Source organism: Nansenia antarctica (assembly GCF_963989245.1).
Source record: "Nansenia antarctica genome assembly, chromosome: 7".
Classification (NCBI taxonomy): Eukaryota; Metazoa; Chordata; class Actinopteri; order Argentiniformes; family Microstomatidae; genus Nansenia; species Nansenia antarctica.
In genome coordinates, this window is record NC_137677.1 from 22,628,036 (window position 1) to 22,648,296 (window position 20,261).

Genomic DNA, 20,261 nt, shown 5'->3' on the forward strand with positions numbered 1-20,261 from the left:
GGAGGGGCGCTATATCATGTTTACTGTCGGAAAGAAACATTGTGTTTTGAAGCTTTCCCCTATGCGAAAAAGGCCATTTTTAATTAACATAGAATGACGGTGTACAAGCTCGTACTGAATTTCTCCACCTCTGATAATCACATGGATTGCATTAGGCATTGACAGGATGCAGGAAAAAACCTGTTGCCGAAACCCGGGATCGAACCAGGGACCTTTTACTCGACTGGCCTTTTGTGGCGCATTGAGCAATGACGTCACGTCACAACACTGAAATCGGTCGGACAATGGCCGCTGCTGTACAACTTCGGACAAGTTCCACAGTTTCCTTCCTTCTACAAGGTTATCTTCTTCCTTCTACAAGGTTATTCTCTTCGTTTGGTAAAACGGTAAGTCACAAACATGATCTGTAATCTTCTGTCTGAGTAGAGACTCCATCAACAGGGCAGTACAGTAGATGATTACAGTAGTACAGGGCTCGACAGTGCGACCATTTCACTCGCAATTGCGACTAAAAATACATCTGTGCGACTAGAGAAATAAATTCACGAGCACACTGTGCGAGTACAGATTTTATTTTTTATTTTTTTCAAAAAATAAATCTGCGCGAACCGTGTGGCCACATTTTAAGCCGTCAGCCAGCCCGCTACGACCACGGGAAGTCATGTTAAAAGTGAAGTTACTTCTGTTAAACTGGCGCTAAGCTAACATCGCTAATCGCTAACTCCCTCCTGGGCCTTAAAGAGACAAGCGCCCTTTTCTCATCTCAAGCTTCATTAGCTTCATTAGCTCACCACATCTACAGATTTGGTCCCACACACTCCAGATTTGAACCCAAGGTTACAACCAAAGTAGAAAGCTCTCAGACCTTCAGAACCCATTGAAAGTAGTGGAGGTACTCCAGAAGTCCAAATGCATCTCTAATCCTAGGAAACCCTAGGAAGCAAGTTGCCTAATGGCATGAAAATGCAACATGTTGTACTTGAGTGTGGCAGAGAGGTGGGACCCCCGGGGATGGTGGTGTGCTAACAGCTAGCTGCCGCAGAGGCACCGTGCTGGGCTGGCCACCTCCACATGTCACCACCCCGGGCAGCATGGGGCTGGGGACTGGTCATCTGGATGTGGGGTAGTTTAATACCCCTAGATGTGGAGTTGTCTGGCCACCGTGTGTGACTGATGTAGCCTGACCCAGCAGCAGGGAGGTGGGCAGCATGGAGACAGACCTTTGCATGGCCTGGCTGGGCTGCTAGCTGACAGACCTAGCCCTAAAGCCTGGCTGGGCTGCTAGCTGCTAGCTGACAGGCATGACATGGATGAATGAATGAACATGCTGCTAACCAGGAGAACTTGACACAGCTAGTTACCATAATACAATGCCATCAACTCTGCGTCTAGTAGGGCTGTAGGCATGGGCCAATGTGGGATTTTGGTGCAAAAATTGCAAAATCACTAATAAAAATGTGTTATAATTACATTTTTCACTGTGCTCCTAAATTTCTTTGTGTGCCCCTAACATTTTTCATTTAGGAGCACATGTGCTCCTAGTGAAAAAGGTTAGCGTAGAGCCCTGTAGTAGATGCTACATCGCTAACAGCCATAGCCTACTCCAACAAAAGTTATTGTTGTTATTATTATTATAATGATATTACTTGTTGGGGCTTTATTGAATTACAACATTGGAATATAGCTATGATGTACAGTAGCCTACTGTGTCGACCAGCCAGGCTATCATTGTGCAGAACTGTAGACTATCATTGCAGTAGTATCTGTTATACTCTCTTATCTGTTATACTCTGTTATCTGTTATAATCTGTTATCTGTTATACTCTGTTATCTGTTATAATCTGTTATACTGTTATTAACAACTGCTGACATATTGTAGGATAGAAATGTTGGAGTAGGCTATGGCTGTTAGCGATGTAGCATCGACTACTGTAATCATCTACTGTACTGCCCTGTTGATGGAGTCTCTACTCAGACAGAAGATTACAGATCATGTTTGTGACTTACCGTTTTACCAAACGAAGAGAATAACCTTGTAGAAGGAAGAAGATAACCTTGTAGAAGGAAGGAAACTGTGGAACTTGTCCGAAGTTGTACAGCAGCGGCCATTGTCCGACCGATTTCAGTGTTGTGACGTGACGTCATTGCTCAATGCGCCACAAAACCATCCGGTGGCCGAAAATATATGAACTAAATACAACTACCATAGACAATGAATTGGCCCAATGCAAGTGAACGGGATCTCTACTACTACCATAGACAATGAATGGGCCAATGCAAAGTCTATGGTAGTAGTAAAGGCATATCTCTCGATTGCCGCGCGGGAGCTATTTCGGCCGGTGCGCATCCTAATGAAAAAGCACACATTCCTTCCAACTAACATATTTGATTTGGGTATAATGAAGAAAAAACACTGAAACCCACAAATGTCATTAATTTAAATCACATTAAATGAAGAGTTTCAAAGGCAGATTCATGTTTGTTGTGTTCTCTTTCCCTTTTTAATGGTATAATTAAGTTGATAAAATAATACATTATTACCATGGTGATGATCGGTATACAGTTGTTAAGATAATTAGCACGTTACAATAGGATTGTATTAAAACATAAGGTTTGTTTCTGCACGGACGAAGTTGAGTGTGACACAGCCATGTGGAGACTCATGAGTATCACCACAAGAGGGAGACAGACTACTGAAGACCGAAATGACAAGGCCAGGCACAGCCAGCTGTTTGCAGGAATGCTAGTAGGCAGAGAGCTTGTGAGGTTCCAGATAGATTGTGGGGCCACATGTAATGTTATCCCGATTAACCTGCTTAATCCAGACACAAAGCTAGAAAGTACAAAGAAAGTGCTGGTGATGTACAACAAGTCCAAGCTGCACCCACTGGGAAAATGTAAGGTTAAGGTGAGGAACCCAAGAAACCATAAACTGTACCAGTTGGAGTTTGTAGTAGTAGAAGAGGACTGCAAATTGCCACTGCTTGGCAGGAAGGCGAGCGAAGCAATGAAGCTGATAAAAGTGGAATACGAGAACATACTAGCCATCGACAGCATTGTGAGAGACGAAACAACACCTGAGAGAGAACTGACTATGGAACAAATAAAGAGTGAGTATGGAGATGTGTTCACAGGCGACGGCTGCCTGGACGGAGAGTATCGAATCGAGATCGACAAGAGGGTGGAGCCAGTTAAACTCCCCAAACGACGAGTTCCGGTGGCTATGATGACATCACTCAAGGGAGAGTTGAGAGATCTACAAGAGAGAGAGATCATCACTCCTGTGGAAAAGAGCACAGATTGGATTAGTAGTTTGGTTACGGTGCAGAAGCCGAATGGAAAGACAAGAGTGTGCATAGACCCGCGACCACTCAACAAGGCACTGAAGCGCAGCCATTTTCCCCTGCCCACCATAGAAGATGTTCTCCCAGACCTGTCGAGAGCAAAGGTGTTTACAGTCTGTGATGTCAAACATGGATTCTGGCATGTGAAACTGGAGGAGGAGTCGAGCTATCTGACAACGTTTGCCACACCATTTGGCAGATATAGGTGGCTCAGGATGCCAATGGGGATAAGTCCGGCTCCGGAGATATTCCAGCAGAAGCTGACCCTGGCGCTGGAGGGGCTGCCAGGAATATACATTATCGCAGACGATATCCTCATCACGGGAGAAGGGGACACACAAGAGATGGCTGACAAAGACCACGACAGGAAACTGAGACAGTTCCTCACCAGATGCAGGGAGAGGAACATAAAACTGAATGCAGATAAACTCAGATTGAGACAGCAAGAGGTACCATACATCGGACACGTACTGACAGCAGAGGGGCTGAAAGTCGACGCTGAGAAGGTTCGAGCAGTGAGAGACATGCCGAGGCCCACAGACGTGAAAGGCATACAGAGACTAGTCGGCATGGTGAATTACCTGGCTAAGTTCTACCAACACCTATCAGACGACTGTGAGATACTGAGACAGCTCACCCATAGAGACAGCATATGGGAGTGGACAGATGTGCAAGAGGAAGCATTCGGCAGGCTGAAGGACAAGATAGCCAAAGCGCCAGTACTCAAGTACTATGACCCCAAGCAGGAACTTACGCTGCAGTGTGACGCGTCAGAAACGGGACTCGGAGCAGCACTGACCCAAGGTGGAAAACCGGTGGCGTTTGCGAGCAGGGCGCTGACTCAGACAGAAAAGGGCTACGCCCAAATTGAAAAAGAATGTCTGGCCATCGTCTTTGGCGCAGAAAAATTCCATCAGTACACGTACGGCCGGAAAGTGACTGTACAGAGCGACCACAAGCCTCTGGAGAACATCGTCAGGAAGCCACTGCTGAGTGCACCCAAGCGACTGCAGAGGATGTTGCTGCGGCTTCAGTCATATGAGATAGAGGTGACATACGTTCCCGGACGTGACATGGTGCTCGCAGATACATTGTGCAGAGCGTACCTGCCTGAGAGCTCAGGCGCGGGGTCATTGGAAGCTGAGATAGAGACAGTTAATATGGTGGACTACGTACCAATCTCAGAGGCGAGACTCAGCACAATACGTTCTGCGACCCGAGACGATGACACCCTACAGAGGTTAAGTGAAATCATACTGAAGGGATGGCCGAAGAATAAGAGAGACACACCGATAGATATCAGACACTATCACTCGGTGCAAGAGGAGCTGAGTGTTCAGGACGACATCGTCTTCAGAGGAGAGAGAGTTGTGATTCCAGACACACTACAAAGCGACATCACTCGCCGCATACACTCTACTCACCTGGGAGTAGAGGGTTGTCTCAGACGGGCGAGAGAATACGTCTACTGGCCAGGAATGACCGAGCAGATCAGGACAGCCATATCCAAGTGTGACGTCTGCAGAGCAATGGACACAAAGCAGCGGAAAGAGACACTGCACTCACACGAGGTGCCGAGCAGGCCATGGGCCAAGGTGGGGACAGACTTGTTTACCCATAACAACATGGATTACCTACTGACGGTTGACTACTATTCTAACTTTTGGGAGGTCGACCATGTACCTGACACAAAATCGAGTACAGTTATAAGAAAGCTGAAGGCTCACTTTGCTCGTCAAGGGATCCCGGATGTCGTGGTTTCGGATAATGGGCCACAGTACTCTTCCCATGAGTTCGATAGGTTCAGTCGGCTGTGGGGATTTCAACACCGGACGTCATCCCCTGGCTACCCTCAAAGCAACGGGAAAGCCGAGTCGGCGGTCAAAACGGCAAAGAGACTAATGATGAAAGCCAAGGTGGCAGGGGAGGACCCATACCTGGCAATGTTGGATCACCGCAACACTCCATCTCAAGGGCTAGATACAAGCCCAGCTCAGAGACTGATGTGTAGGAGGACCAGAACCCTGCTACCAACGAGGGACAGTCTTCTGCAGCAGGAGGTGAAACGCACAACGCCAGAGCAGATGAGACGAGGACAAATGAGACAAGCAAAGTACTACGACAGAACAGCCAGTGATTTGGACACGCTGAAAGCAGGAGAGCATGTCAGAATTCAACCCTTCGAACCACACACAAGCTGGAGAAAGGCGACAGTGGTGCAGCCTGTGGACCACAGATCCTACAGAGTGGAGCTGGACACCGGAGCTGTCCTTCGACGGAATCGACGACACCTGAGACGGGACAGGGGCACAGAGCCCAGAGACCCACAGCACACCAAAGTCTACTGCTACTCCGGGTGGGGCACAGAGCCCAGAGACCCACAGCACACCAACGTCTACTGCTACTCCGGGCAGGGACATAGGGGACACACAGACTGTAACCACTAGATCGGGTCGAGCAGTTGCTAGACCCGGATATCTCATGGACTATGCGAGCTGAGTTGTGTAGCGCACAGTGTGTTCGAGAGAAGAAGAAAAGAAAAAAAAAAAGAGAAAAAGAAATGGTTTTGAAAGATTTTTATGTTGTTCACTGTTCACTGTTTAGCTCCCTGTTAGTTCAGTAAAAGAAAAGGGATGTTACAATAGGATCTTTTAGTTCAGTAAAAGAAAAGGGATGTTACAATAGGATTGTATTAAAACATAAGGTTTGTTTCTGCACGGACGAAGTTGAGTGTGACACAGCCATGTGGAGAGCTGGATGTAGAATGTCAACACGGAGTTATAATAAAAGTGTAAGCAACTTGAGAGAATGCTTTAATCGTCATTTCTGTTAGTCAGAGTACAGTATAGGACTAGGCAGAATTTAACAGTTCATGGTTCCTTGTTCCCTATTTACCATGATTAAGTGCTAAACGAAGTTTAACTTGGGTGCTCTTATTTTGAAGTCTAACTTGGGTGCTCTTATTTTGAAGTCTAACTTGGGTGCTCTTATTTTGAAGAAACCCTCCGTCCTCAAGGGAAGTAGGTGGGCGGAGCTCCACAGTCATTCGGTGACACACACATGGATACGAACTGACCAGAATATGAACCGATTGTCGTTCCCGTTATAAATAAACGCAGGTATTTACAGTAGTTATAAATAAACGCAGGTATTTACATAAACTATTTATAAACTATCAACCTTGTATAATGCGTCGGCTCGGCTCCGTGCAGCAGAAGATCCCGTGCGTGTTTCTCACCGAAGTGAAACACGAACAGTCCACAAAGCGCGAGGGTCAGGTCGGTGACTGAATCGAACCCTACACGTCTTAGCTTTCATACTTAGATACATGTTTGATGGAGTATTTCCATGTTGTGTTCGTGTCACATGTCACATGTAGCTGACTTCTGTAAGCAGGTGACTGCTGGCTGGATCAGATCAGTGGGGCTGCGCTCCGTAAATCCGCTCTGGAAATCTGATCAGCACTCGTGGAACACCTCTTATCCAATCAAATGATTTGGTCCCTTTATGACGTTGGTCCCTTTATGACGTTGAACCCAGTGTGCGCTCCGGCGCTCTCAGAGCGAGTTTGCGAACGCAGCCAGTGTACCGATAGTGGCCTGTAGGGGCGCTATACCAGCTACTGCATGTTGAATGTACAACGTGACCAATAAAGCTCAGCTTTGTGAATGGCGACCAAGTGTGTGTGTGCACATTGATACATGGTACCAGGAGTGGGGTGACACTAGCCTACAAAGATGAATAACATTCGGTCGCCGGACGAGTTGAAGTTAAGTGGAAATGTCCGCGAGAACTGGAAAGCTTTCAAGCAAAGTTTTGAGCTGTACGTGTTGGCAATCGGTCTGGAAGAGGCGAAACATGAACGTCGAAGGGTAGCACTGCTTCTCACAGTGGCAGGCAGAGCCGCGAGGGACGTTTTCAACACGTTTCGGTTTCCTGAGGGCGATGACCAAAAGTATGCAGCAGTGCTAGCAAAGTTTGAGGAATATTGCACACCTAGGAAAAATGAGACGTACGAACGGTATGTTTTTCGCAACAGAGTACAGGCCGAGTCAGAATCCATTGAAGTTTGTCACGGACTTGCGTCTGAAAAGCCAGTCGTGCAACTTTGGCACATTGTGTGACTCGCTAATAAGGGATCAGGTCGTCATCGGCGTTGTCGACAAGAAGGTGAGAATGCAACTGCTCAGAGAATCCGATTTGAGCCTGGAGAAGGCAGTACAAATCTGCCAGGCGTCAGAGAGCGCCAAGATGCAGCTCAAGTCATTCGAGCCCGAACCAGCATCGGTGGACGCGGTGCATGAGAGAGTGCATGAGAGGGCCGCTAGCAAGTGGAACAGCAAAGGAAAGTCCCGCGCGCCCAGGCCCACAAAGGACACAGACTGTGACAGATGCGGGGGCAGACATGCAGCGAATAACTGCCCGGCTTACGGTGTGGACTGTCGCAAATGCGGTAGGAAGAATCACTACGCCCGATGCTGCCTGTCAAAGAAAGTACAGGTGGTGCAACAAGGCAGCGACACGACCAACACAGACGAGGATAATGAGAAGTGGTTCGTGGGAACTGTGGAGAACGAGGACAATAAGGAGGAGTGGATAGCCAATCTGGAAATCAATGGAACGACAATTCCTCTGAAATTGGACACGGGGGCTCAGGTGAACATACTGACGATGAAAGACTTTAATAAACTGTACAAGAAGCCAAAAGTGCATGTGAAAAAGGTAAATCTGAGAACGTACAATGATGAACCGATTCCTACAAAAGGGGTATGTAGGGTCACACTGTCAAGGAAAGGGCACTCTGTTAATGCTATGTTTGTGTTGGTTGAGGGTGATAGACATCCCATATTAGGTCTGAAATCCTGTGAGAGATTGGGCCTCATCAAAAGAGTGCATGTAATTGACAGGTCTGTAGTGACACCTAGTGGTGCAGCTGAGGAACGGCATGAGACTGTAGCTGACACAGAAAAAATAAGGAAGCAATATAGAGACGTATTCGGTGGTATTGGATGCCTACCTGGGCAGTACAGAATCCAGTTAAAAGCAAATGCGGAACCTGTCATCCACCCGGCAAGGAAGGTGCCGGTGACCCTTAAAGCTAGGCTGAAAGCAGAACTACAAGCCCTTATAGAGAAGGGCATAGTGAGGAAAGTAGAGGAACCGACTGAGTGGGTCAGTTCTCTGGTGATAGTTGAGAAAAAGAATGGTGACTTGAGGCTCTGTATAGACCCAAAAGACCTGAATAAGTGGATCAAAAGAGAACACTACAAACTACCAACTAACTCAGACATAACTAATGCTATGGCAGGCGCGCGTTTCTTTTCTAAGTTAGACGCATCATCAGGGTTCTATCAGATCGTTCTAGACGAAGACAGCTCCAAACTGTGTACCTTTAACACACCATTTGGAAGGCATTGCTTTCTCCGCTTACCGTTTGGGATATGCTCAGCTCCAGAGGTGTTCCACAAAACAGTGCAGCAGCTGTTTGATGGTATGGAGGGTGTGGGTGTGTTTATTGACGACATAGTGGTCTGGGGCACAACAAAAGAAGAACACGACGAGAGGCTACGCGGGGTGCTAGAACAAGCACGTAAAGCAGGGCTTAAACTGAACAAGTCGAAATGTGAGTTTGGGGTGACAGAGGTTACTTACCTAGGTGACAAGTTGTCCGCGGAAGGGATACAGCCTGATCCAGAGAAAATAAGGGCAATAGTAGAGATGCCAGCGCCAAAAGATAAAACAGACCTGCAAAGAGCATTAGGGTTAGTCAACTACATGGGGAAGTTCATACCAAATCTGTCTGCAAGCTCAAAGGCCCTCCGTAGTCTACTGGAAAAGCAAAACGAATGGCAGTGGGAACACGAACATGCAAATGAGTGGGAGGTGTTAAAGGCCAACCTGATCAGAGAGCCGGTGTTAAAGTACTATGATGTTGACAAACCGGTCAAAGTCTCTACTGATGCATCCAAAGAGGGTCTCGGAGCGGTGCTGCTCCAACGACACGGCACAGAATGGTTTCCCGTCGCTTACGCATCCCGAACGATGTCATCTGCAGAGCGCAACTATGCGCAAATTGAGAAAGAGACATTAGGCGCGGTTTTCGGATGTGAAAAGTTCCATGAATATATCTACGGCAGGGAAATAATACTAGAGACTGATCACAAGCCGCTTATTGCCATTTCCAGAAAGCCACTTGGAGATGCACCGCCACGCATCCAGCGTCTCATGTTACGGCTACAGAAGTACCACATGACGCTCGAGTTCACTCCAGGAAAGTACTTAATAGTGGCAGACGCTCTCAGCAGAGCGAGTTTGAGTGACACGGGCCCGAGCAGCACCGAGCAGGAGGTGCAAATCCATGTGGACTGTGTGAAGGCCCAGCTGCCTGCATCAAATGAGAAATGGGCCCAGTTCGCGCAGGAAACAGCAAGCGACAGAGAGTTGCAGGAGGTCATAGCGGCCATCCTCTCACCAGGAGATGAGGCCAGGATACTGCCAAGTCCGTATCGTCACACTAGAGATGAACTGACAGTGATCGACGGGGTACTCCTTAAAGGTAACAAAATAGTAGTTCCCGGCTCCATGAGACCAGAGATGGCTAAGTTAGCACAAGAGGGCCATTTGGGAATAGAGAAAAGCAAGAGGCGGGCTCGTGAGGTACTGTTTTGGCCATACATGAACAGAGATATTGAGACTGTAGTACAGCGATGTGGGATTTGCCAACAGCATAGATATATGCAGCCTAGAGAGCCGCTTCTGCCTCATAGCAAACCAACCGAGCCATGGGAAAAAGTAGGTGCAGACTTATTTCAGCTGAAAGGGAGAGACTATTTAATCATAGTGGACTACCATTCAAACTATCCAGAGTATGCGCTGTTGTCTGATACCACAGCAAAGCAAGTGATCGCTCATTCTAAGTCTATTTTCGCAAGGCACGGTATTCCAGTGACTTTAGTAAGTGATAATGGGCCGCAGTTTAGCTGCCAGGAGTTCGCAGAGTTCGGAAAACAGTATGGATTCAAGCATGTAACCTCAAGCCCACTGTACCCGCAGTCAAATGGTCTAGCGGAAAAGGGAGTGCAAATCGTGAAACGACTGCTAAGTAAAGCAGCGGAAGCGGGTGAGGACCCGTACCTGGCAGTCCTCAACTACAGAGCATCACCGCTGGAAGGTGGCCGCTCACCAGCAGAGTTGCTGATGAACAGGAGGCTCAAGACAAAGCTGCCGTCAGCAGAGCACCTGCTCCAGCGCGCTGACCACCGCACACAGAGAGAGCACCGGTCCACACAGAGAGAGGACCGGTCCAAACGTGCCTATGACAAAAGAGCACGGCCCTTGGGACCTCTTGAACGAGAGGACCTAGTGAGAGTCAGATGCGAAGGAAGATGGGGACCGGTCGCACAGGTCCTTAAAGAGACTGCTCCAAGATCATATGAGGTACTTACCGAGAATGGCAATACAATCCGCAGGAACCGGAGACACCTGTTGAAGATTCCACGCCCAGAACCACAGCCTGCAGAGAATGGCAATGACAGGGAGACTCCGGGAGAGCAAATAGAAGGGGGGCATACTCAATCAGACACGGACAGCCCTCCTGTCGAGTCACCCTCCCCTGGGGTGGAGCGGGTTCAAAGGCCGAGTAGGTCCATTGTCAAACCTAGGAGACTTGTAGAGGAGTGCTAATAACACGCACAGAAAGGGTGGGTTTATTATTTTTATTTTATTTTTTATTGCGGACTTGGAGTTCTGTTCTCAGGGTCATTACTGTTTGTTTCTGGACTCAGGTTATTTGTGAATTGATGCTGTATGGTTCCATTACAGTTTGTTTTCATTGGAAAAAAAAAAAAAAAAAGGAAAGAGTTAAGAGAAGTGTAATAATTGTACTGTTTAGAGTACCGTTACATTGTTTACTTGTACAAGCTGGAGAGTACATCTTGAGAATTCTAGTACGTATGCTAAGCTATAGATATAGACTTGTAATATCTGTGAACTGTTATTCTCTGAGATCAACTTCATCTTAATCCTTAGAAAAAGGGAGATGTACCGATAGTGGCCTGTAGGGGCGCTATACCAGCTACTGCATGTTGAATGTACAACGTGACCAATAAAGCTCAGCTTTGTGAATGGCGACCAAGTGTGTGTGTGCACATTGATACAGCCAGTGGATCAGCTGTCTGGTGGTGATCACCTGACCAGGTGTGTTGTTCTGTTACAGATGGAGCAGAGTGCTAAACAGAGACTCTTATCGCTGGCATTAGCGTCTCATCTGTCTGTCCAGTCTGTAGTCTGTCTGTTCGTCCAGTCTGTAGTCTGTCTGCTCTGTTGGGTTAGGGTCAGTGTCAGTACCGAGCTACTCGGGTAGCGTCTACTTCCGGGTCATTTCCGGGTTTTGATTTATTTTGCACAATACTCCAAATTATTATTATGTTATATACTTCATGGGTGCAATTTAGCTAATATGAGATAGCCAGCTTTAAAACCTCTTGGCAGTATTGCACCTCTGGTCCCTATACTCATATAACTCATATCTTAGTGACTCTACACTGGCTTCCTGTTAGGTTCAGAATAGATTTCAAGATCCTTCTGCTTGTTTATAAAGCTCTCACTGGCACAGCACCAGAATATGTTCAGACATTTCGCTAGCATATCAGCCCAATAGAGCTCTCAGGTCTTCTGACGCTGGCTTTCTCTGTGTACCACATGTACAAAAGAAGAGATCTGGTGAGGCTGCATTCTCATTTTATGCTCCAGATTGTGTCTCACTGCCAGTTTACAATAGGGATGCAACCTCAGCACATATGTTCAAGTCTAGACTAAAAACCCCATCTTTTTAATATTGCCTTTAAATGAGTAAATCATTAAATGATGATTTATATAATGATTAAAGCACTTTGAGCTGCAACGTTTGCAGGAAAAGCGCTATACAAATAAAGTTATTATTATTAGTAGTATTATTATGCTACCTACATGTCAGAGAGGTACAATAATACACAATATATTTATTTCTGACGGTTCCACAACGTCATGCGTACTGAATGTGTTTCTGTTGGTCCACTACAAGGTGCCTCTCTAATACAAGGTGCCTCTCTAATACAAGGTGCCTCTCTAATACAAGGTGCCTCTCTAATACAAGGTGCCTCTCTAATGCAAGGTGCCTCTCTAATACTAGGTGCCTCTCTAATACAAGGTGCCTCTCTAATACAAGGTGCCTCTCTAATACAAGGTGCCTCTCTAATACAAGGTGCCTCTCTAATACAAGGTGCCTCTCTAATACAAGGTGCCTCTCTAATGCAAGGTGCCTCTCTAATACTAGGTGCCTCTCTAATACTAGATGCCTCTCTAATACAAGGTGCCTCTCTAATACTAGGTGCCTCTCTAATACTAGGTGCCTCTCTAATACAAGGTGCCTCTCTTATACAAGGTGCCTCTCTAATACAAGGTGCCTCTCTGGGTTGTTTTACAGCAATTTCAGGTTGTAGCCACTGGTGATGTGAACCCTATCGCTCTGGAAGCGGACGTTGACTCTGCCCTGGCTACCGAGAAGCTGGATGGGACCTGCTGCTACATCTCAACCTATAAGGGTGAGTGAGATGGTGCAGAACATGAGTTAATGGAGTTAAAACATGAGTTAATGGAGTTAATGGAGTTAAAACATGAGTTAATGGAGTTAATGGAGTTAATTGCAAATGGAACTTGAAAAAACAAGTTATAGAAGAAACTGTGTGTGCGCTCCGGCGCTCTCAGAGCGAATTTACGAACACAGCCATAACTGAAGAGTTCTGAAAGTCCCATGACAGTTGGAAATGGAGTTTCCAGAATGTCAAAGCAGCATTCACCATGTTGAGGAGTTGAGTTGTTTTAGTTTCAAAAGAAACTTTTTAATAGGCATCAAAATCAATAGGCATCAAATAGGCATCAAAACAAATAGGCATCAAAACAAAACAAAATCAATAGGCATCAATAGGCATCAAAACAAAGTTCTATTAGTAGCGGTGAGAAAATCGGCTGAAAAATCATCAGTAAAGAAGCATGAGCAACAACAATAGTTGGACTTGCTGAAGCAAGCTCACTAATGACAGACCAAGATGTTTACAGGGTGCTTCCTGCCAGCGGAGGGCTAGCTCAACGCCACCGCTACGGCAGACAGCAAGGATGGGGTGAGGCGTCTGTGTCTCAGGAGGTAGAGGCTGTGTCTTAGGAGGTAGAGGCTGTGTCTCAGGAGGTAGAGGCTTTGTCTCAGGAGGTAGAGGCTGTGTCTCAGGAGGTAGAGGCTGTGTCTCAGGAGGTAGAGGATGTGTCTCAGGAGGTAGAGGCTGTGTCTCAGGAGGTAGAGGCTGTGTTTCAGGAGGTATAGGCTGTGTCTCAGGAGGTAGAGGCTGTGTCTCAGGAGGTAGAGGCTGTGTCTCAGGAGGTAGAGGCTGTGTCTCAGGAGGTAGAGGCTGTGTCTCAGGAGGTAAAGGTTGTGTCTCAGGAGGTAGAGGCTGTGTCTCAGGAGGTAAAGGTTGTGTCTCAGGAGGTGGAGGCTGTGTCTCAGGAGGTAAAGGTTGTGTCTCAGGAGGTAGAGGCTGTGTCTCAGGAGGTAGAGGCTGTGTCTCAGGAGGTAGAGACTGTGTCTCAGGAGGTAGAGGCTGTCTCAGGAGGTAGAGGCTGTGTCTCAGGAGGTAGAGGCTGTGTCTCAGGAGGTAGAGGATGTGTCTGAGGAGGTAGAAGCTGTGTCTCAGGAGGTAGAGGCTGTGTCTCAGGAGGTAGAGGCTGTGTCTCAGGAGGTAGAGGCTGTGTCTCAGGAGGTAGAGGCTGTGTCTGAGGAGGTAGAGGCTGTGTCTCAGGAGGTAGAGGTTGTGTTTCAGGAGGTAGAGGCTGTGTCTCAGGAGGTAGAGGCTGTGTCTCAGGAGGTAGAGGATGTGTCTCAGGAGGTAGAGGCTGTGTCTCAGGAGGTAGAGGCTGTGTCTCAGGAGGTAGAGGCTGTGTTTCAGGAGGTATAGGCTGTGTCTCAGGAGGTAGAGGCTGTGTCTCAGGAGGTAGAGGCTGTGTCTCAGGAGGTAGAGGCTGTGTCTCAGGAGGTAGAGGCTGAGGTAGAGGCTGTGTCTCAGGAGGTAGAGGCTGTGTCTCAGGAGGTAGAGGCTGTGTCTCAGGAGGTAGAGGCTGTGTCTCAGGAGGTAGAGGCTGTGTCTCAGGAGGTAGAGGATGTGTCTCAGGAGGTAGAGGCTGTGTCTCAGGAGGTAGAGGCTGTGTCTCAGGAGGTAGAGGCTGTGTTTCAGGAGGTAGAGGCTGTGTCTCAGGAGGTAGAGGCTGTGTCTCAGGAGGTAGAGGCTGTGTCTCAGGAGGTAGAGGCTGTGTCTCAGGAGGTAGAGGCTGAGGTAGAGGCTGTGTCTCAGGAGGTAGAGGCTGTGTCTCAGGAGGTAGAGGCTGTGTCTCAGGAGGTAGAGGCTGTGTCTCAGGAGGTAGAGGCTGTGTCTCAGGAGGTAGAGGTTGTGTCTAAGGAGGTAGAGGCTGTGTCTCAGGAGGTAGAGGCTGTGTCTCAGGAGGTAGAGGCTGTGTCTCAGGAGGTAAAGGTTGTGTCTCAGGAGGTAGAGGCTGTGTCTCAGGAGGTAAAGGTTGTGTCTCAGGAGGTAGAGGCTGTGTCTCAGGAGGTAGAGACTGTGTCTCAGGAGGTAGAGGCTGTCTCAGGAGGTAGAGGCTGTGTCTCAGGAGGTAGAGGATGTGTCTCAGGAGGTAGAGGTTGTGTCTGAGGAGGTAGAAGCTGTGTCTCAGGAGGTAGAGGCTGTGTCTCAGGAGGTAGAGGCTGTGTCTCAGGAGGTAGAGGCTGTGTCTCAGGAGGTAGAGGCTGTGTCTCAGGAGGTAGAGGCTGTGTCTCAGGAGGTAGAGGCTGAGGTAGAGGCTGTGTCTCAGGAGGTAGAGGCTGTGTCTCAGGAGGTAGAGGCTGTGTCTCAGGAGGTAGAGGCTGTGTCTCAGGAGGTAGAGGTTGTGTCTAAGGAGGTAGAGGCTGTGTCTCAGGAGGTAGAGGCTGTGTCTCAGGAGGTAGAGGCTGTGTCTCAGGAGGTAGAGGCTGTGTCTCAGGAGGTAAAGGTTGTGTCTCAGGAGGTAGAGGCTGTGTCTCAGGAGGTAAAGGTTGTGTCTCAGGAGGTAGAGGCTGTGTCTCAGGAGGTAGAGACTGTGTCTCAGGAGGTAGAGGCTGTCTCAGGAGGTAGAGGCTGTGTCTCAGGAGGTAGAGGCTGTGTCTCAGGAGGTAGAGGTTGTGTCTGAGGAGGTAGAAGCTTTGTCTCAGGAGGTAGAGGCTGTGTCTCAGGAGGTAGAGGCTGTGTCTCAGGAGGTAGAGGCTGTGTCTCAGGAGGTAGAGGCTGTGTCTGAGGAGGTAGAGGCTGTGTCTCAGGAGGTTGAGGCTGTGTCTCAGGAGGTAGAGGCTGTGTCTGAGGAGGTAGAGGCTGTGTCTCAGGAGGTAGAGGCTGTGTCTGAGGAGGTAGAGGCTGTGTCTGAGGAGGTAGAGGCGCCGTCTAATGATCGCAAGGTCGGCAGGTCGGCGGTTCGAGCCCCGGCTGGCCACATGTCGAAGTGTCCTTGGGCAAGACACTGAACCCCAAATTGCTCCCAGTGAGCGGGCCGGCGCCTTGCATCGCATCTTGCCGCCATTGGTGTGTGAATGTGTGTGTGAATGGGTGAATGAGAGGCCGTTGTAAAGCTCTTTGGATAAAGGCGCAATATAAGTCAGTCTGTTTACCAAGGACGTTTGAACAGATATCTCCTATAGAAGAGTGGACGTTTTTCATGTCCATTTAAAAAATAAAAAAAGTTTTTTCCTCGCTGAGGAGGTGTAGGTGGTAGAAGAGGAGGTGTAGGTGGTAGAGGAGGTGTAGGTGGTAGAGGAGGAGGTGTAGGTGGTAGAAGAGGAGGTGTAGGTGGTAGAGGAGGTGTAGGTGGTAGAAGAGGAGGAGTAGGTGGTAGAAGTAGGGTTGGGTACCGAAAATCGGTACCGGTAGGTACCGGTTACTTTACATTCGGTATTTACCGTACCGAATTGCAAAGGAGATTTCGGTACCTCATTTCGGTACTTTTCTATTTTTTTTCCCCCTGGTGTCCGGTGTCATGCAACAGTCAACCACACGTGACTGAGTCGTGACGTGACATCGCCTGTTCAATTTCCAATCAGTGCGTGTCGTGGTAGTGAGCTGATCAGTTGTGTTACGAGTTAAGAAGAGTGAGTTTATAGTAAGTGTAGTAATATAGTTAGTGAATTTATACTAAATTATTATATTATCTGAATTGTATTATTATTATTATTATTAGGGATGCACGATATGCATTTTTTCCAACCGATATCGATACCGATGTTTACCCGCTTCTCGTGGCCGATAACCGATATGAGAACAGATATGAGAACAGATATAATTTCACAGTTGATAACCTGTAGTTCATGCACACCTGAAGGTAAGAAAGGCTATGTAGTGAGCAAAGATTGATGATTTAATATTCCATAGTGATCTCACCAAATCTAACTTACATCACTATTGTTAACACAACAAAGAGAACACTTCTGACTCTTCAAATGTTCATTTATTATTTCCTCTAACAAACAAAATCTGTTATAGACAGTGCACAATGCTTTTTTTAGCCAAGATCTGGCCTCCTTTTATGAAAACAAAAAAGGCTCACCTAAGAGTAATTAGATCAAAAAAGTGTCAAAAATAAAGTGCATCAGTCTGTTATGCCACGGTGGTGAGGGGGCTCAAGGACACGACAACGGAGGCAGAATACTGTGAAGCCCCGTAGGGTATTTATTTACAGTGGAAAAACTGAAAGGATGAGTCCGGGGGTTTCAACCTGGCGGGCTGGCGGTAGTGGTTGGCGTGGGCTGTGGAGGAACAGAAAAACAGGGTAAGTCTCCACGGTAGGCCAGTACATAAGATATAAACGAATCACAAAATTAGGTACGAGAGCAAAGTTCACGACTAGTCACAGAGGATACTTGCCAGGTCATTCTTAGGGAAGAACTGACGATGAATGAAGGGAGTCCAGGGTAGATGTAGCCAGAGGGTTGATTGGGAGTGGAGACAGGTGTGCTGGTTTGGCTGTGGCTGGATAACCATCCAATTACCGGGAACGAGCTTCACCTGCGGCGGAGAGCACGCTGTGCTCGAGTTGTGGGGGCGGGTGCTCGAGCTGTGGGGGCGGGGGAGGGCGTGTGTGAAGGCCCAGCCGTAACAGGACCCCCCCCCGAGGGGGAGCCTCCTGGCGACCGGCCCGGAGCATCCGGGTGGGCCCGATAGAAGTCCCTGAGGAGGACTGGGGACATGATCTGGGACCGGGGAATCCAGCTCCGTTCCTCTGGGCCATATCCTTCCCAGTCCACCAGGTACTGGAAACCCCGGCCACAGCGACGAACCCTGAGGATTTTCCTTACCGCCCACTGGGGGTGGCCATCCACCAACTGAGGAGGGGGCGGTGCAGGGGCTGGTGGCATCAGGTCGCTGGCGACATGGGGCTTAACCCGGGAGACGTGGATCCGACGGAGGGAGTGAGGGAGGACCAGCCGGATGGCAGCGGGGTTGATGACCCGGTCGATGGCGTAGGGGCCGATGTATCTCGACGCCAACTTCCGGGAGGGGACATTGAGGGGGAGATCCGCCGTGGAGAGCCAGACCCTCTGGCCCACCTGGTACACAGGAGCTGGAGTGCGACGACGGTTGGCGCTTCGGGTAGTTCGGGCGGTGGCCCGAAGCAAGGCCGAGCGTACGGAGGTCCAGACCCGACGACAGCGAAGGAGGTGTGCCTGGACCGATGGTACCGACGCTTCGCCCTCCTGGGTAGAAAGCAGGGGTGGCTGGTACCCCAAGGAGCACTCGAAGGGGGACCGGCCGGTGGCTTCATTTACCATGGCGTTTAGAGAGTACTCCACCCAGGGTAGGTCCTTGCTCCAGGAGGATGGATGGAGGGAGGACATGCAGCGGAGTGCCGACTCCAGGCTCTGGTTGGCTCTCTCCGCCTGCCCATTGGTCTGGGGATGGTAGCCGGAGGAGAGGCTGGTCGTGGCCCCAATCCCAGAACAGAAGGCCTGCCACACCTTGGACGTGAACTGGGGGCCACGGTCGGAAACCACATCCTGGGGAAGCCCGTAAAGGCGGAAGACGTGGGTGGTGAGTAGCTCCGCCGTCTCCGCCGAGGTCGGTAGCTTTGCCAGAGCTACCAACCGCACGGACTTGGAGAAGCGGTCCACGATGGTAAGGACCGTGTTGCCTAGAGACGGGGGAAGGCCGGTCACGAAGTCCATGGCGAGGTGGGACCACGGTCGACCGGGCACGGGTAGAGGCCGCAGCAGTCCTGAAGGCGGCCGGTGGGATGCCTTGCTGCGAGCGCAGGTAGGGCAGGCCGAGACGAACTCCCTGACGTTCGCGGCCATGGTGGACCACCAGAACCGCCGGCGCAGGAAGGACAGTGTGCGTAGGGCCCCAGGATGGCAGGCGAAGCGGCTGGCGTGGCCCCACTGCATCACCTTGGTCCTGACGGCGTCCGGGACGAAGAGACGGCCGGGGGACCCCGGTCGGGGATCTGGCTGGGTGCGCTGTGCAGCTCTGACCACCGCCTCGATCTCCAGGGTGACCACTCCAACGACCCGGGAGGATGGAACGATGGTGTCAGGAGTGGTGGGTTCCTCCTCTGCAGCATGGAGTCGAGAAAGGGAGTCCGCCTTGGCGTTCAGGGAGCCCGGACGGAACGTGAGGAGGAAGTTGAACCGCCCGAGGAACAGGGCCCAGCGTGCCTGACGGGAGTTCAACCGCCTGGCCGACTTGATGTAGGTCAGGTTCTTATGGTCCGACCAGACGGTGAAGGGGTGCTCTGCGCCCTCCAGCCAGTGCCGCCACTCGTGGAACGCCTCCACCACCGCCAGCAGCTCGCGGTTCCCGATGTCATAGTTGGCCTCGGCGGAGGTATAACGGCGGGAGTAGAAGGCGCAGGGGTGCACGGTCTGGTCCTCCGACTGTTGAGAGAGCACACCACCGACGCCTGTGTCTGAGGCGTCCACCTCCACAATGAAGGGCCTAGAGGGGTCTGGGTTTATCAGGACCGGCGCCGAGGTGAAGAGCCTCTTCAGTTCACTGAAGGCCGCGCTGGCTGCAGGTGTCCATGTGAACTGGCGCAGGGGGGAGGTGAGGGCAGTGAGGGGGGCGGCTACCCGGCTGAAGTCCCGGATGAATCGCCGGTAAAAGTTGGCAAAGCCGAGGAAGGACTGCAGCTGTTTCCGGGTGGTAGGTTGGCCCCACTCGACGACGGCCTGAGTCTTCTTGGGGTCAGGGCGAGTCAACCCACCCTCCACGATGAGACCCAGGAACTCCACAGAGTGAGTGTGGAAAGAGCATTTCTCAGCCTTAATAAAAAGGCGATTCTCCAGTAGGCGCTGGAGGACTAGGCGGACATGTTGGATGTGCTCCTCAGGGTTCCTGGAGAATACTAAGATGTCATCTAAGTAGAGGACGACAAAGATGTCCAGCATGTCCCTGAGGACGTCGTTCATGAGGGCCTGAAAGACAGAGGGGGCGTTAGTGAGACCGAAGGGCATGACGAGATACTCATAGTGGCCACGGGGGGTCTTGAACGCCGTCTTCCACTCGTCACCCTCACGAATCCGGACCAGATGGTAGGCGTTCCGGAGGTCCAGCTTAGTGAAGATGGTGGCCCCAAGGAGGGGCTCAAAGTTGGAGCTCATGAGGGGGAGAGGATAGGTGTTCCGGACGGTGATGGCATTGAGCTCACGGTAGTCAATGCATGGCCTGAGGGTTCCATCCTTCTTCTTAACGAAGAAAAACCCCGCTGCCACCGGGGAGTGTGATGGACGGATGAGCCCCTCAGCCAGACAGTCGGAGATGTAGGTGTCCATGGCTGCCTTCTCCGGGGGGGCAAGGTTGTAGAGGCGACTGACTGGAAGTT

The 20,261-nt window shown here is 49.8% G+C and overlaps 1 protein-coding gene across 1 annotated transcript in view; it reads left to right on the forward strand.

Moving 5' to 3' along the window:
* Positions 1-6,532: 6,532 nt before the first annotated feature.
* LOC308162487 (RNA ligase 1-like) overlaps positions 6,533-20,261 on the forward strand; it is a gene marked incomplete at its 5' end in the record, with an annotated part of 40,292 nt that continues 26,563 nt past the window's right edge. The window contains 2 exons of the mRNA XM_080536637.1: positions 6,533-6,622; positions 12,808-12,925. Coding sequence (XP_080392763.1) covers positions 6,533-6,622; positions 12,808-12,925 — 208 coding nt within the window. The remainder of the gene's footprint in view (positions 6,623-12,807; positions 12,926-20,261) is intronic.